Here is a 16,963-nt window from a genome sequence, read left to right as displayed (position 1 = left end):
AGCATTCAAGGAGGCAAAGTCAAGGGGAGCTCTGAGAGTTCCAGGCCAGCCAAGGCTACACAGAGAAACTCTGTCCCGGGGGGGAAAAATCTATTTCAGTGGGACATGCCATGTCTCCCCCCTACTCAGTGGCATCAAAACAGTAAACATGAAGCGCATGGGCTTCAGCCAAAGGCTACTGCAGAAAACCTTTGACTCCACAGTGCTTCACTCGAGAACATAATATTCCTCAGCACTTTGAAGTGTTGGAGCCGTTCTCACCTGCAGGTTAGGCTGTGGCTCCCAGGGCTACAGGTTGCTAGCAGGCTCTGGCCCTACTGACATGCAGGTCCCATGGTTTTTACAAGCTCACTGGACACAGGCGAGCAGCCAAGCACTGGCACTGGCCTGTAATCCCGGTGCTGAGGATGGAGAGCTCTGCACTACAGGAAGATGAAGGCAGGGGCTGCTTTAACCTCAGTCAGTGTGCAGAGCTCCTCAGGGAGAAAAGATCCTCAGAGACCACCAGCCTGGAGCTGCCAGCGCCTCAGTCTGTAGCTCCACCTCTAGAGACCACACTACTGACTTACAGCTTAGAAGCTGGGGGACACTAGTGCCTTTAGGGGTTCAGAGGTCATGCAACACACACAGACATGCTTTAAACACATGTAGCACACAAAGTTCCAGAGGTTTGAGCACACAGATTGTGCTGGGCCCAGGGCCATGCACTTTAGTCCCTCCACAGAGCTGGCCACACCCGGCCAGAGGCCAACCCACCCTTCTGCCCACAGGTGGGTCTTGTTCTGCAGCATCTTGAGTCCACGCTCATACACTTCCGTGCCCGTTCTGTTTCTCTTCAGAATACTTTATCTTCCCCATTTTCTTACCGTGGCCATACTCTGACAGAAGGCATCTGTCAGGCCGGCTTTCCATCCTCAAATGCTTGGTTTTCTCCCGGAAAGGGCCATTGCCTTCCACAGGCAGGCCATCAGCCGTACCCTCCGTTCTCCGGAAATGGCCAACAGCCTCATAGCTGGAGAGCTTCGGTAAATGAGTCTCAACATCTTTCATAAAGTCCTCTGACTTCCTCGAATGTCTTTTCTTTTTCTTCTTTTTCTTCCGGTGTCTATGAAGGTCACCATCAGAGTATGCTGCTGAGAAGTCGGATTCCTGCTGGTGCCTGCAGAAGCAGCAACCAGAGTTCAGAACCAAGGAAAAGTGTCATCAGGGCTTCCCCTACCCCTGGACACTGAGCAAATCTGCTAACATTGTTTCCTTTCTTGCAAACAAGTTTTAGACGCAAGGTCTTCCTTCAACTACAACACCACACTCCCCAGCACTGCTTTGCCCTAATTCTGCCGTGTGTCCAGGCATAGGACAGAGGGCGACTGTGACCCGCTGCTGCCTGGTTACAAATGGCTATGGCAGTCTTCTTCCAGTTTAGTGTTAAGTGATGTCAGCTAAAAACCCAGGGATCGCATTCAGACATCAGACATCAACTGAGACAGTCGCCAGCAGTTAAGCTCCCAAGTGACGCAAAACCGCTCAGCATGCGACAGCCCGAATCCCAGCCCTGGGGACACTGAGGCAGGAGGATCTAAGTTTGAAACCAGCCTGGGCCTCAAAAAGATAAAAAAACAAATAACATTTAGACTTCAAAATGAGAAATGGTGGCCTAAAAAGGAGATAAAAGCCAAAGAAATAAATGGTGTATCTTAAGTTCACTCTAAACAGGCAGAGATGAAAACACAACAGATACAAGAACATGTGACAGGCCTGGGAGAGTTGTTAGGGACCAACCATTTAAAAGCTGTGTGAGACTTTAGAGATGTGTAAAATAATGAAATCTTAAAACTCAAGTGACTTAATAAAAAAAAAAAATCTGAGACAAACTGGTGGAGCAGTGGCCCAGCCTCTGGCCTGGCATGGTGAGGATGGAGCAGGCGCTGTGGCCTCTCCAAGCTTAGCCATTGGCTCCCTCCCGTGCTCACCTGCCATCGCGATCCCGGTGCTTGTCTTTGGACTTCTTCTTCTTCTTGGATTTTTTGTGCTTCTTCACCCTTGGCTCTTCTACAGTGTCCTTCTCCAGGCTTTTGTGGACTTTCTTTTCTGGGCGGCTCTCATCCTCCTCTAGAGTCTCATACCTCCGTTTCCTCGACTTGACACTTTCGTGGTCGTGGAAGCGCTCAGGGAAGCTGTAGCTGCTGCCCTGCACACCCAGGGACTCCTTCTCTTGGGGATGCCTTTCAAGGGACAGGGCAAGGCCAGGGACCTCTCGTGGGCTGTGGAAGTGGGGCCGCTCCTTCCCCCGGGATTGCAGCTCCCAGCCCTTGCGACCCCAGTAGCTGTCCTTGTGTGGCCGTCCAGGGTGGGCAGTGCGTTCGTGCTCACGACCATGCAGAGGCCGCCACTCGCGGGCCTCGCGGGCCGTGTACGGGGTGTACCTGTCATGGTAATACCTGCACTTGTCCCACCGCATCTTGTCTGGGTAGAATCTCTCCCTGACCCAGGCATGCTCATTTTCCAAATGGTGGTACCGGCTCCAGTCCTGCTCTGGGCCATTCCTAATCCGTGAGTGATGGTGGCTGTACCTGCTCAGGGAGCGGTGCTCAGGGCTGGCCCTGTCGCCATGGGCCAAGTGCTGGTCCCCATTGCAGTACATGTTAGCAGGGTGGCGGTCCGGCTTGGGCCGCTCGCGGCTGTAGCAGCGCCGCTTCTTACGGTGGTGGTCCTCCGTCCGGGCCCTACTGTCCCTCACGTGCTCCCCACTGGAAGAACGCTCTCTCCGGCTTCGATAATGTCCTCGATCCACTTTCCGGAGGCTGCCCATCTTTTCCTTGGCAGGGGAAGGCTCCTGAGATTTGGACCCCACCTTGCTTCCATCACCTCTGTCCCCAGCACCCTGTTTGGCCGCCCCTTCACAAGAGCTGGTGGTGGTCCTATCAGTCTGAGGGGGCATCGTGCCAGCAGAGGTCCCCGAGCTTCTGGAAGAATCTTCCGTTTCCTCTGACCCTTCTGTGCTGAGGTAAAGGAAGAGTTTCTGCTCACTTCCATCGCCAGGGAGGACTGAGGGAGCAGGGCTCAGTCTCTCCCCTGCTTCGGTTAAGGTGGAGTCCTGCAAGTTCTCAGCTATGTCCCCTTTCACTGCTTGGGTTGGCTGGCTCGGGTTGGCAGTCAAGTCTGCAGGGTCACACAATTCGGACAGCGGGGCATCCCCCAAGGTAGTACCGGTGCTGTTACAAAGAGCAGTGATGGAGGGCAAAACCTCCACAGGGTTAGCTGAAACAATGATGGAGGAGTCTTCTTTGGTACAGTTGATGGTGGGCTCCAAGGGTGACATGGTCATAGGGGTCGTCATACTTCCGTTGGTGACTGCCTCTGGTGTCTCAAGGGGACCAGTCTCATCAATGATGGGCTCCAGCTGTGAAACAGGGTCCTTCAGGGGGCTTTCCCCTGTTGTGGTCCAACTACAGCTGCATCAAGACAAAGAAACAAAGTGCCATTAGCCTGCCTGCCCATACAGGGCTGCCCAACAGTTCTACACAGGAGCCTGAAGTTGAGCCTGAAGTTAAGCATATCGGATGAAGCCTAATCAAGCATATCTTTGCTGGAAACCAAGTTTTTCTTTTCCCTCATTAAGCTAAAAATAAAATTTGTATCAGGCCTACCTCCCGCAGTCCTCAAGACTCGATACTTTCATATAAGTACCTGACTCATGTGAAGAGCTGAGTACAGCCAGGAATGGGGGCTACACACACATGTAACCCCAGCACCTGTGGAACTGGGCAGGAGTCTGAACGCAGCCTGCACTACACAGTGAGACCCTGTCTAAAAACACCTATATCCTGGGGGTTGTGGCTCAGTTGGCAGTGCTCACCTAGCATGCACAAAATCCTGGGCTCTGTCCTCAGCACTACATACACCAGGTGTGGTGGTGCACACCTGCCGTCCCAGCACTCAGGCGGAGGCAGGATTAAGAATTCAAGGCCATTTCCAGCTATATAGGGAGTTGAAGGTCAATCTGAACAAAGTGAGTTCCTGTCTCAAAAACAAAACCAATGCTTTCAGGAACACCACTGGACTGGAAAGGAGGTGTACGGCAGTTCTCCAGGCTGGCAGGTTAGCACGTCCCACGGTACCGACTCCCCGACCTCAAGTGCTTGTCATGAGGCTTCCCATCACTGACATGACTCCTACCTCTCTTCGCCCGCTGGGCCCTTCGCCTGGCTGCTAAGTTTGAAGGTCTCGAGCACTCTGTCTTCAGGAACAGACTGTAAAGGAGCAGGCGTCACCTACAATAAAACAGTTACTTCAGCTCCACATCTACTCAAGTCCAGCTAGGTGAGCTATGAGACTGGAGACCTCCCTCCCTGCCACTCACCTTTCCAGGAAGACCATTAAGTTTGGAAAAGAGGTTTTCTGTGTGTAGATCAGGCTGGACCTGGCAGCTGGCACTGTCAAATGCCAGGCTATTATCTCTCGAGTCACTGTCTGCACTACTAGCACCATTTAGCATGACGGATTCTTGAAGCTCATGCGGGGCAGCCTCACCACCCTCGTCTTCAGCTTCTGGCCTGGCACAGTGTGTGCTGGCTAGCATGTCCACACCATTCTCCTTGGCCATGCCCTTCGACTCCTCATCAGACTCCTCTGAGGATTCAGCCCCGTAGGGGACCAGCACACTAGAGCTCACTTTAGCCTTGCCGTTCACCATGGGCTTAGAACAGGAGTCACTGGGGGAAGCTGACTTTGCTACTTGATTAGAAACTGATGTCGTGGGTGCGTTCGAGGTAGACTGTATTGCAGAAGGGTTAGTGATGGTGGAGGAGGGTGCCGCCTTGCTAGGGGCCTCCAGAGAAGTGCCATGGAGGCTGTTACTCAGCTGTGCCTGTCCTTGGCGAACAGGCAACTTGTTGTGAATACTGATGGTGATTTTTTGTTTCTTGGGGTGTTCTGGAATCACTGAGGGCCTGTTAGCAGACCAGTTTTGCACAGAAGTCGAAGCATTAGTAGGACTGGCCCTGCTGACACTGGTGTTTCCGTTAGGGCTGGACACCGAACTACTTGGTGTGTCTTTCACTGGCGTGGTGCCATTCAAGTGCGGTGTACTCTAGAAGGAGGAACAGAACAGTTGGGTCAGTATTCTAGGCACACACACAGTTTGGCTAGGGCCCTTCTTTCTCATTTTGGTCTTGGTAACTGACAAGCTTGCCCTCTGTAGAAATAACCACCATTCTGCTGTTTACAAGCACAGACACCTTTCGCACTCCATATTTCTAAGATGACCCCATTGACATGAACAAGTATCCCTGAAAGAGCTTCATTTCCCTGAGTCCAACTTTAATTAAGAACCCAACTATTGGGCTAGAGAGATGGCGCAGCGGTTGAGAGCAGACTGCTGTTCCAGAGGACCCGGGTTCAATTCCCAGCACCCACGTGGCATCTCACAACTGTCTGCAGGTCCAAGATCTGACACCCTCACACAGACCTACATGCAGGCAAAACACAAAGGCACATGAAATAAAAATAACTTATGTATATATAAAGAACCCAACTATTTAGCCCATAAGAAAAGAGGCGCCTTCCACTTAGTCCCTAAGCAGCCACAGAATTACTCCCCCATCCCGAGGCCTCTGTAATAAAGGGTTACAGTGACTTCAGGCAGGAAGTTCAGGTGTAGATGAGGCACCTACTGCAGTGGTACCAGGTTTGTGATTCAAGCAGAAAGGAAATGCTTTCCTGACTCTCAAGTGTTACCTTCATCACATGGGAAGGCAGCTGGGGTCCAATAAACCCTGATGCCCCCTGCTTGTTGTTGACGACCCGCTGGCTGAGTCCTGGGCGGGGAGAGGACTGGCCAGGGCTATGGGTGGGATGGGTGGGTTCCCCTCCATTTTTCACATCATGGGACCTGGGGACACAGAATGAAATGGCTTGTGTGAGGAAAGACATCTCCTTACAAGATTCATTCACAAATTTAACAGCACTCAGCCCGTCACACAGAAACAGGAAATGGAGCTTCACGTATCGCCCATCATCAGACTCTCGGTGTGCCGAAGACGGCACAAAGAACTGGCTCAATGAGCCTTTTTTCCTCCCTCAGACACATTACATGGCCCCTGCTAGCCTGGAACTGGGTATGTAGGCCAGGCTGGCCTCAAACACAGAGATTCACCTGCCTCTGACTCTGAGTGTTGGGATTAAAGGTGTGTGCTACCACACCTGGCACCAAATGGGTCAATGAAATGTTTGTTTCTGGCTGGACTTTTTGTTACTGTTTTGGAGACATGGTCTCATTTTAAAGCTCTGGATGGCTTACAACTCCCCTGTGTAGCTTTGGTTGGCCGCAGACTCAGGGCAGTCCCCCTACTGAGCCTCCATGCCTGGCTCTAGTGGGTGTTCCAAACTATATCTCCTGATAGTTCTTCTATCTGAGAAACTATGCTTCTGTTTATGTTTTCAATGATAGATCTATACCATTAAAGAAAATCTGTAATATCCAAAATGGATACACAGAGAACTGTCACTGACTTCACATCTCCCATTCCGGTTTAGGCTTTTGGCCCATACTGCTCTTTTCAATACCTGCAGTTAGTATTTCACAGTTTCCCCTCCATACACATCCAGCACTTTTCCAGAACATCAAAAAACAAAACAAAACAAAACAAAAAAACAAAAACACTTCATGAAAATCCCTCTCAGCAGAAAGATCCAAGAAATCAAGGACAGCTGCCTCACACAGTGAGACCCTGATCTCTCCCACTCCCCAAACAAATCATTTTAACACTGGCACAGTGCCAATACACAGATGTGAAGATCTGGAGATAGCTCGAATTCTCAGCTGTTTGGGTATCCTGTGGGGCTGGGGCTCGCAAGCATGCATGAGACCCCAAATAAGAGAACAGCTTGGAGAAGGCATCGCATCTCTTAAAACGGAGAGCGGCTGAGTTAAAAGCTTGCAGCTACAGCAGGACAGTGGCGCTCGTGGGGCAGCACCTGACTGGAGGCCTGTGCTCAGAGCGCACAGGGACACCCAGCCCCTTCGCATGGCCCTCACAGTCCCTGGGCCGCTCCCGCCTTCTACACCTGTCAGTGAGCCAGAAGCTACAGCAAACTCACCACCGCACTGAGAAAGGCCTCCTTATGCTCAGAAGCACGGCAAGTCATCTAACTTTCTGTTTGTAAAAAGCAGCTCAAAATTAAACAAATTGATGAGGGGAAAAGAATCGACATAATAGCAAACCCGGTGACATGTTTTTAAGGCAATACCTGATATAAAAGAGCACGTAAGCCTGCTGGTTAAGCACCGATCTAATATCACTGGTGGACACGATGGAGTCATTCATCTGATACCAGAGGCCATTGCTAGCCTGCAGAGACCACAGAGAGAGGGAGAGAGGCCAGATTTAGTCTGACATCAAGGACCATAGTCAAAACCACCTAAGAAAAATAGGCCTTCACACCTCACTGTAGAAGTTCCACTGTTGAGCCCCATGTACTGTCCCATAGCAGACATATTAGCCACCCAACAGCTTACCTTTATGTAGCAAAAGTAGTGGCCAGCATGACAGTTAAAACCAGTGTGCACCAGCACAGCATACAAAACATAAATAATTGGTTCTCCATTGGGCTGAGACATGTAAGGCCGAATATCAAGGTACTCGGGATATTTCACATCCTAAAAATAAATGGGAAGAAGAGAAAGGTCTGTCGTTTCTGAAGACACGGGTTCTCAACTATAGGCATATTGTACCTAAGGAGGGTGTTCAAGGAAGTCACTTGCAGGGCCTATAACCCTTGACCCCAGAAACCTAATACCATGAATAGAAAAGACCAATGTGTGATCCCATAAATAAGGATCTGCACTGTGACCCTTCAACAGAACCTAACAGTGGCGGTTCTAGATGTCACTCACAACTTCTTTAAGTGACTCGTGCATGTGTTGTATCTCTTGCTTGACCGTGGCCACTTTCACCCTTCACTAACTGGGAAGGGGAAAATTCAACGTAGTGATGAAAAAAATCATGAATTGTGTATATATACATATATATAAATATATATACCTTAGCAATTTTTCCACCGGTAAAGTTGGCAAAACGCTTTAGTGAAATGGTGAGAACGTTAGAAGACCTATGGATGGTGAATCTCTTTGAGGCTGGAACCATTTTTTTGCACCTTGAAGTATAGGAAGGAAGGGTTAGGATACTCAGTGTAGACACATATTAAGTGTTTTGGTTTTATCTTTCTAAAACACCCTAAATTAAGATTTTAGAGCAAGGAAACTAAATACAAACAACAATAAACCATCCCCTTAGACCAACAGTCATATGATAAAATTAAAAATCAGCGGCAGAGCATTTGCCTAGTATGCACAAGGCCCCAGGTTCAATCTTCCACATCACCACATATACATAGAATAACTACGGGGGGGAACTGCCAAGTAACACGAAAGATGTAAGCTGGCAGTTCAGAAAGATCAAATCTCAAAAGTCAAGTGGGGCTGCACAGAAGACCCTGCCTTTAAGAAGACAATTCCAAACTCTCCATAGCTGGCAACATTAAATGGCTGCCTTGGGCTAGAATACAGCTCTGTGGGAGAGCACTTGCCTAGCACATGCCAGACTCTGGACTTAACACCCAATACCCAGATGGAAAAGAACAAAGATAAAATCAATTAGCCGGGTGTGGTGGCGCACCCCTTTAATCCCAGCACTTGGGAGGCAGAGGCAGGTGGATCGCTGTGAGTTCGAGGCCAGCCTGGTCTATAAAGTGAGTCTAGGACAATTAAGGCTACACAGAGACACCCTGTCTCCAAAAAGCAAAACAACAACAACAAAATCAATTAAAAAGCACTAACAACTGAGTCAATTTCTAAACTGGAATAGTCACAGGAAAGCAAAGCCCTCCCTTGAGAAGGTGGAGGGACACACGTCACCCAGGCATACTTGCTGCATTTGTAGGAATTTTCTCCATCCAGTTGCTCTGGCTTCACAAACTGCTCTAAAGCCTTGGTAACACTCTGAGCAGCCTAGGAAGAAGGAGGACATCAGCATCATGACACTGTGCATGGGATGGATAGACAGATAAAATATGTGCACACATGAGCCCTGTCCCCCCTTCCCTGTTGAAAAGCAACATGAAATTATATAATTTCTTGTTATTGTTTCTACTTTTATACATCTACACAAGAAATTATACTCCCTCCTCATTTTAAAGACAGGCAAATTAAAGTGAACAAAAGTAGACTGCAGTTTAACTTGCATTAGGATAAAAATAAAACCAGCAAGAACTAGGCATATACCTTCAACTCTCTACTTACCAGACCCTCCGTACCACTGCCCAGAACCTGAGGCAGAATCAAATGGCAACAGCAGACAGGCCATGGCATAAGCATAAGCCCATCTTCATGAACAGAAGGCCATCTAGGGCCTGAGACAGGGTTCAGAGGTTGAGAGTGCTTGCTGCTCTTCTAAAAGACCCTGAGTTCAGTTCCCACAGGCTGCTCACATCACCTGGAGCCCCAGCTCAAGGGAATCCAATGCCCCATTCTGGTCTCTGCAGGTGCACAGGCACACAAAACACACTCTCTCACAGATGCACACTTACCTGTGTGTTTCTTATACACATACATTAAAGATTCTAAACATTTTTTTAAAAAGCAAGCCATGTATTTCTGGAGCAGTATACAGCACACCCCTAAAAAATGAATTCTGAGAGGCAGCTTTTGTGCTTCTCTGAAGTATTTCTCCTTTGAATAAACTTATTCTATAATTAGAAAAACAAAAGCTCCAAACAACAACAACAACAAGGAGTGGGAACAAAGCCAATGAGCCAAAGTGCCTGAGAGCAACAACCATCTCAGAGCAACAACACTTTGGTTGACAGGAGCATGCATGAACTAGTGCAAGGATGCTGAACTTCACTACTGTTAACTGCTGAGCTCACCTTAATCTCCAATGTTATGTCCAAATACGGATCAAAAGTATCTGAGACACCTTTGCAATTTAAACATTTGACTGAAATAAAAGAAAATATCAACAGTAAGTAAGGTCTATTTATTGCCTCACCAACTACTGAAAAGAGAATACATTTCAAAATACAGAAATATATAACTTTTATTACAATGAGGGAAAAAAACCTGTAAGCAAATCCTATATTCTCTGGGTGGAAGAGAGATGAACCCAGCCCCTACGAGCTACTGGGCGGAATGTAAATCTCCATACCCTCTAGATACGTTATGACTCAGGAATTAGAAGACTTTCTCCTGAACACACGTGTGCACACACAGTAGTGTGTGTGTATGAATGCACTACAGTGCACTGATGGTATCTCCAAAACAGAAACACACTTGTCCCTCTACAGGAAGTGAAACGGGACTCTGGCTTCTTAGATCTCTGTGTTCACACAGAAGATGTTTAACATAAGAAATATGAAAATCTTACACAGTGTGCTCCAGGCTTGCTCGTACATACGCAAGGACCAGAAGGACATACTATAAACAGAGATCTGGGCAGACCTGCGGTCTACTTTTCCTTATTATCCTACCCCTACTGTTAACATTTTAAAGCCATATGCATGTATGTTACAAACTTTCAAACAAAATTTTACCTCGTGATCTTAGGTATCCTCCAAATATCTGGCATACAAGGGTGGTAGCCTGGGTGTGTCTGTCTAATCTGAAAAACAGTCAAAAGTGATGTGAGAGGACAGCCACATTTTAAAAGAAACAAGAATTCAGAGGAGAATCACAAAAGATGATGATGGTGGGACATGTGGCAGCTGGAGACTAGCCCACTATGAGGACTGTGCTTCTCTTTGCCAAGGCCTAGCAGGGAGCTGAAGGCCAAGCACCTTCTCTGCTCAGCACTGACGGTCAAGTCACCCGGGTCAAGCCTGGAAATCTCCAGACAACGAGAGCAAAGAGAGAGATGTGCAGGTGTCCAGAACACAACAGGTGAGTGAAGACATTTCATCCTCACTCTTCTTGTGTCTGCATTTGGGTTTTAAGAAGCTACAGAACTGGTAACCGAAGGGGGGAGGGGCAGATTCCTGAGTCTGGAGATGACTGAGGAAAGCATTAGGCCTGGCTAAAAGGGAAAAGCAGCTAGATTCAGACCCAGAAACTGACAGCAGCAAGACTGAAGCCTGTTGCCCAGCATCTAAGATCAACAAATTCAAATAGCTATAATAAGCCTATCATTTTAAAATAATGCAAATGGTGGGGGGGGGGGCGGGGAGGAGTAATGAGACACCAAAAGATACAGTAGACAGATGTGTGCACCTTCAAGGAGTGGCCGGAACGTCACCTAACAAAGCCACATTCATTCTGCTGTACTTACTTATTGCTGCCATTTAAACATGCCTTCTGCATGGCATCGACCGTATACTGAAGAAATTCATGGGCATCTTCTTGGTTCCCAAAACGGAAGTGTCTAGCTATGCCTTTAAGGTTTGAAGAAAGACAAGGCTTTGTTATTATGTATCTTATGCCACGGCAACACCCATAAAAGCAACACCTTGAACTCTATGTCTGGAAACAAATCTCTGAATGGCTTGTTTTTTGAGGCTGAGTCTTAAGTATCTCAGACATGTAATTGAAGATGACCTTGAACTTCTGCCTTCTGTGCCCAAATGTTGGGATTACAAGTGTACATCACCACTGTCAGGTAATCTCTTATTTTCAGCAACTTTTTAGGGAACAGGATTATAGTTGCCACTGTGTATACCCCATGGCACCTCTTTAATTACCCAGCTAGAAGTCTGAATGAGTCTTGTATTCAGTTTTACTACAACTTGGCAAACTACAATTATAAAGGCAGATTACGAAAAGCACATCAAGACAGCAGGCAGGCCGGCCCACACCTGATGCTCGAGTGCCTGGGTACGGGAATCAGAGGCCAGGAGCTCAGGCCAGATGGAGACACAGGAGGCCCTGTCTCAAAGAGCATCAAGTGTGCAAGAAAAAGAAAACTGCATACAAGGCCCACAAGGGTATACACCTGTGACTTCAGCACTTGGATGCAGGATGAGTTTGGGTCTATCTGGCCTACAGTGTGAGTCCCTATCTCAAAATACAAGGAGGAGGAGACACGGATGACAATTACTCACTACACACGGAATAATGCCATGAGATACCCCAGCTGAGACTTACGCCGCATCTCATTGATGACGAACATCGGCTTGATAACATCCCCAGGGTTGCTGAGTGCCTGGGTAATATGCGTTTGCATTGTGCACATCATACAAAACCCTTCTGCGTGGCCTAAAAGATAATGAGAATCGAAATGAGCAAACTGTGACAATATCCAACAGGAAAGTAGACCAGAAATGAAAGACAGAGACCCAGGACGCAGCGACAGTGCCAGCTGCCATGTGCATGCACTGAGCTTGCTACTATCGTTAATTGTCATTTAATTAATCTACAAAGCTTGAGTGATAAGTATATATCTGACTGTTTATAAAGACAAGAGAAGAAATGTGCCCAAAGTCAGATATTTACTAAGCAGCACACATGCAGGACAAAGGCACCAGCTGTTTCCGTGGAGGAAGGCTACTCTCTGTGCACAGTGTGACAACTGCAACAACAGAGACCTGTGTAGCAAAGCACCGACTTAGCATGTCCGAGGCTCTGAGTTCAATCCCCAACACTGAAAGAAAAAAACCATTCTTCATATACAAACAAAAATTAAAAAGGTATCACTGCCTCAAATAAAAAGTAGGAAATGTCGCCGGGCATGGTGGCGCACACCTTTAATCCCAGCACTCAGGAGACAGACTCAGGCAGATCTCTGAGTTCGAGGCCAACCTGGTCTACAAAGCTAGTCCAGGACAGCCAAGGCTACACAGAGAAATGTCTAGAAGAAAACATACTAAAAATATCTGTGACTTCAGACTAGGTAAAGATTTCTTTACATTTTACTTATTGTGTGTGCATACGTTTGGATACACATGCCAGTGTGTGGAGGTCAGAAGACACCTCCCTACAACAGGGGTCCCAGGTCCAGGTATTGAGTTCAGGTTGTCAGGCCTGGTGGCAAGCAACCTGACCCTCTGAGTAATCTTGCCAGCTCAAGATTTCTTAATAGAACACTTAAGATATAACTGATAAAATAAACATTAGCGAACTACAAATTCTGACCAAAATAGTTTCCAAAAGTCACTAAGATGAATGAAAAGACACCTGTCATACTGGAGAAAACATTTATAAGTCTTGGTCTACCATTTCCTAAATATATTAAATCCTCAAAATTCAATTGGAAAACTAGTTTTTAGACAGACAAAAGATTTAAAAGGGGGAGGGGGAGCTGTAGCTCGGCTGGCAGACTGCTTGCCTAGTGTGCACGAAGCCCTGTGTTCCATCCCCAGCACTCTATGAACAGGACGTGGTGAGGCACACTTGTAACTCCTAAGACTCAAGAGGCAGAAGCAGGAGGGTCAGAAGTGGGTGCCCCTGTCTGTGCTGCATGAGATCCTGTCTCAAGAGGGGAAAATGAATAGGCGTTTCATTTCAGCCAAGTAACTATCAAATCCCCAAGCTATTCCCATCATTACTAACTAGGGAAGTGCGAAGACAAGTCACAGCAGTCAGAAGACACTACCAAATATTACCCGAGAGGATTACAATGGTGAAGACTGGGGCTGAGAGCACAGCTGAGTGACAGAGCATCTGCACAGCAGGCATGAGACCCTAGCTTCAAGACTCAGCACCAAAATTAAATAAATAAATAAATACATAAATATATAAATAAATAAATAAATAGATAGATAAGCCCTAAGCACACCTTGTACTTAAAAAAACGTAAGGTGTGAACGGAGCTTTTACCCCTGCTGGTCAGGACTTATTCATCACAATGCCTTTGGAACAGTTCTGAAATGTTTACAAGTTATGTGCCCCACACAGGATAAAGCCATTTCATTCTTATGTATGTACCCAAGAGAAATAAAGTATTTGTTTTATAAAGACTTGCAAATATCCCCTATATACTCAGGTAATTAATTTTATTCCTTCTCAAGTCTCTGATGGAGTTGAAGACCAGATAGTTTAGTTTTACAGTTAAGCTTAGTTGTTTAGGGGTTTAGATGTTTTTAGGTCTACGTAGATGTTTTAAATTGAAAATGACGAGATATGATAGATATTGACTTACGTTCAGAATTTTAGACATACCAACATAGTAAAGATGTTGTCTTCAAAGCTTCCAAATACAAATAGCTAAAACACTAAGAACGTAACATTTATATAATTCCTGATTGTTTCACGGTTCTTCTTGCTGTAGGTAGTTCATTGTATATATTGTAATAATATAAATGTATATGTAAAAAATTTTTTAAATGATTAAAAAAACTTGCAAATATCCACAACATCTTATTTAAATTTTTCTGTGATAATGTATTGGAGACAGGGTCCCAAGTAGCCCAGGCTGCCTGGAGCTCACTTTCTATCTCCTCCTGCCTCCAGCTCCCCATCCACGTGGCTGTGTAATTATGACAGCTCAAAACAGGTAGATACATGGGACCAAAAGAACAATGTTGAATTAATGACGTCAAATCAGGCAAAATAAAATACGTACTTTGTAATATGCAACATCATAAAAAAATCAAACTAATCTGTGCGATGGCAGCGTATCAGGAGTTGCCTAGGGCAGAGGAAGTGATTAAGAGCAGCAGGAGGCGGGGACTGCAGCAGAGCCTTTTGGGTGTGATGACTACAGCTGAGGTCACAGTCTCAGAGGTGCACACGACACAAATGTCAACATACATCAACCTGGGAATCTGAAGTATGTGATTTACTGCATCCCAATGACACCTCAAAAAAGCCATGGCAAGGGACAAGGTCAGCAGTCAATCTTCAAATTAAATTATTTATTTCCAAATTTCCCTAGTTAGCACTGAGCTGGGCTTCTACTGAGTTAAAAGAACTAAAAAAAAAAAAAAAAAAAAAAAAAAAAAAAAAAAGGGCAGCTCACATCCAGGAGGCTGAGGAGGGTGTATGCCTTGATTTTAAAGCTGGCAGAGTTACATAGTGAGGACCCCCAATCAGGAGGTTCTGACAAAAGAAGCTTCTTTTCAAATACAGATCAAATTAGGTATGAAATGTACCTTATGCAACCCAAACACTAATCCTAGGAGGCCCTCCCACCCCACCCACCCTGGTTTCTAACCCAGCAAACCAACTTCTCAGTGATCACATTGACTTGGTTTCTTGTTGCTGTTTTGATTACAGGCTGAGGAGTAACCCAGGGCCTTGAGCATGCTGCACGAGCACACTACCACCAAGCTAAACACCAAGCCCATGGCTAAACACTTCATTTCAGAGGAAGACAGCACTAAAAACATGCACACAAAGCACACAGCACTCACATGTCTTGGAGTGTTCATGGGATAGCATGTAATTGGCGAGGGGTGGTGTGTAAGTCAGACACTGCAGTGCAGCATTGGCAAAGCAGGTATTGCCCAAATTCTGGAGCCCAGCGCCGACTCGGTGAGTCTGCTGCCACTTAAGACAAATCTTCTCAGATGGAAATAGAACCTTTTGAGGAGGAGCAATGCCATCACCTAGGACTTAAGAAAAAAAGAGAGCAAAAAGTTAAAAACAAACAAAACACACAGTAATGCCTGAATTCGAGCAGTACCCCACACCTCATTAGCAGCCTGCCACAGACTCAAGAGGAGAAAGTCCAGAACCTAGGATGAGAGTAACTCCACACTCAGTTGGCTTATTCACCAAATCATTTTCAAGGACACAAGGGGGACCCATACAAATATAGGATCTTAACAGACATAAAGTCACCCAAAGCAAAGTGTAGACTTCATTTAAACTAAAAACAAACAAAAATATTGAGAGGGCCTGCAAGAGGGCTCAGCACTTGCCAAACAAGTGTGATGATCTGAGTTCAGCCTTGGAACCCTCAGCAGAAGCAGAGAACTTGACCCCAGAAAGTTAGCTCTGACCTCTACATGTATTCCACAGCATAGGCACACTCAATATTAATTTTTAAAAAGTAATTAAATGGGGTTTATTTGTATTTCTATGTGTGTGCCATACATGTACACGTATGAGCACCGATGCCTGTGAAGGCCAGAAGAGGGTTTAAGACGCATATGCGGAGGGGGGGGGGGTGCGCGCGCACACACACACACACACACACACACACACACACACACACACACACACACAAAAGGGGTCAGTGGGTAGAGGTACAACTAAGTGGCCATGAACTGTTGGTGTTGACCGACAGCTATTATGAGAGTTCATTAGAATTAGATCTTTATGTTTTCTCATAAGTATCCGTAATAATGGTCTCGGAATGTACCTCAACTAACAGAGGGCCCAGGAAGTCCTGGGTTTAGTCCCCAGCACTAGCCATAATCCCAGCACTCAGGAGGTAGAGACAAAAGAATCAGATAGAAAAAAGAATCAGGCCGACATTGGCTACGTAATAAACACAACCCAAGATAAAGTTTATCCTTCCAGAAATTGGGAATTAAAAAGAAAAGTATCTTGATAACTAAAAATCAATCTATCCTATTTGTGTTACATGTTAATAGTGGGACAATGACTGTTCATTAGAGGAAAATGAAATAATCCAGTCTTGAAAATCACTACCCCTCTGCAGCATTTGCACACGAGTTCCTGGCAGTAATCCTGCAGCCATACCTTGGTCCTTTGGTGGTGATGGTTTTGATTTATCAGGAACAGATGAATTAGAATAAACTACAGCACCAGGCACCGGCCCTAATGAAAGTGTATGATTAGAGACGTCACTTATTGAAGACACGGCACCCCAGCTGGCAGAGCCTGTGTCCATGTCTTCAGGTGAGACCGCCTCAGAACTGCCAGGCTGGTTCTGACAGGTTGATGGGTCTGAAGGTTCAGTTTTGTCAACTATGGTCATTTTTCAACCCTGCAAAAGACAAAAAGGCACGTTTGTTTCAAAAGGTGAGAACAAGAGTCTATTTAACACTGTATCTTGGAAATTTGTGTCTA

General features: G+C 46.3%; 1 protein-coding gene across 4 annotated transcripts in view; it reads right to left on the bottom strand.

Annotated features, from left to right (window-relative positions):
• The window catches only part of USP42 (ubiquitin specific peptidase 42), a 38,797-nt gene that overhangs the window by 2,258 nt on the left and 19,576 nt on the right, over positions 1-16,963 (bottom strand). For all 4 annotated transcript variants that reach the window (XM_084763445.1, XM_084763444.1, XM_084763443.1 and 1 more), the window contains 15 exons: positions 16,634-16,880; positions 15,337-15,537; positions 12,131-12,241; positions 11,319-11,421; positions 10,588-10,655; positions 9,925-9,995; positions 8,925-9,007; positions 8,043-8,154; positions 7,517-7,657; positions 7,249-7,349; positions 5,737-5,890; positions 4,361-5,089; positions 4,177-4,271; positions 1,971-3,452; positions 867-1,159 (listed from right to left, as the gene is read on the bottom strand). In XM_084763445.1, the coding sequence (XP_084619571.1) occupies positions 867-1,159; positions 1,971-3,452; positions 4,177-4,271; positions 4,361-5,089; positions 5,737-5,890; positions 7,249-7,349; positions 7,517-7,657; positions 8,043-8,154; positions 8,925-9,007; positions 9,925-9,995; positions 10,588-10,655; positions 11,319-11,421; positions 12,131-12,241; positions 15,337-15,537; positions 16,634-16,871 (3,982 nt within the window). In that variant the 5' untranslated portion in view covers positions 16,872-16,880. The remainder of the gene's footprint in view (positions 1-866; positions 1,160-1,970; positions 3,453-4,176; positions 4,272-4,360; positions 5,090-5,736; positions 5,891-7,248; positions 7,350-7,516; positions 7,658-8,042; positions 8,155-8,924; positions 9,008-9,924; positions 9,996-10,587; positions 10,656-11,318; positions 11,422-12,130; positions 12,242-15,336; positions 15,538-16,633; positions 16,881-16,963) is intronic.

Source organism: Acomys minous (genome assembly GCF_964271855.1).
Source record: "Acomys minous genome assembly, chromosome: 16".
Classification (NCBI taxonomy): Eukaryota; Metazoa; Chordata; class Mammalia; order Rodentia; family Muridae; genus Acomys; species Acomys minous.
The sequence above is the reverse complement of the archived record's forward strand: the minus strand, read 5'-3'. Positions and strand labels throughout refer to the sequence as shown.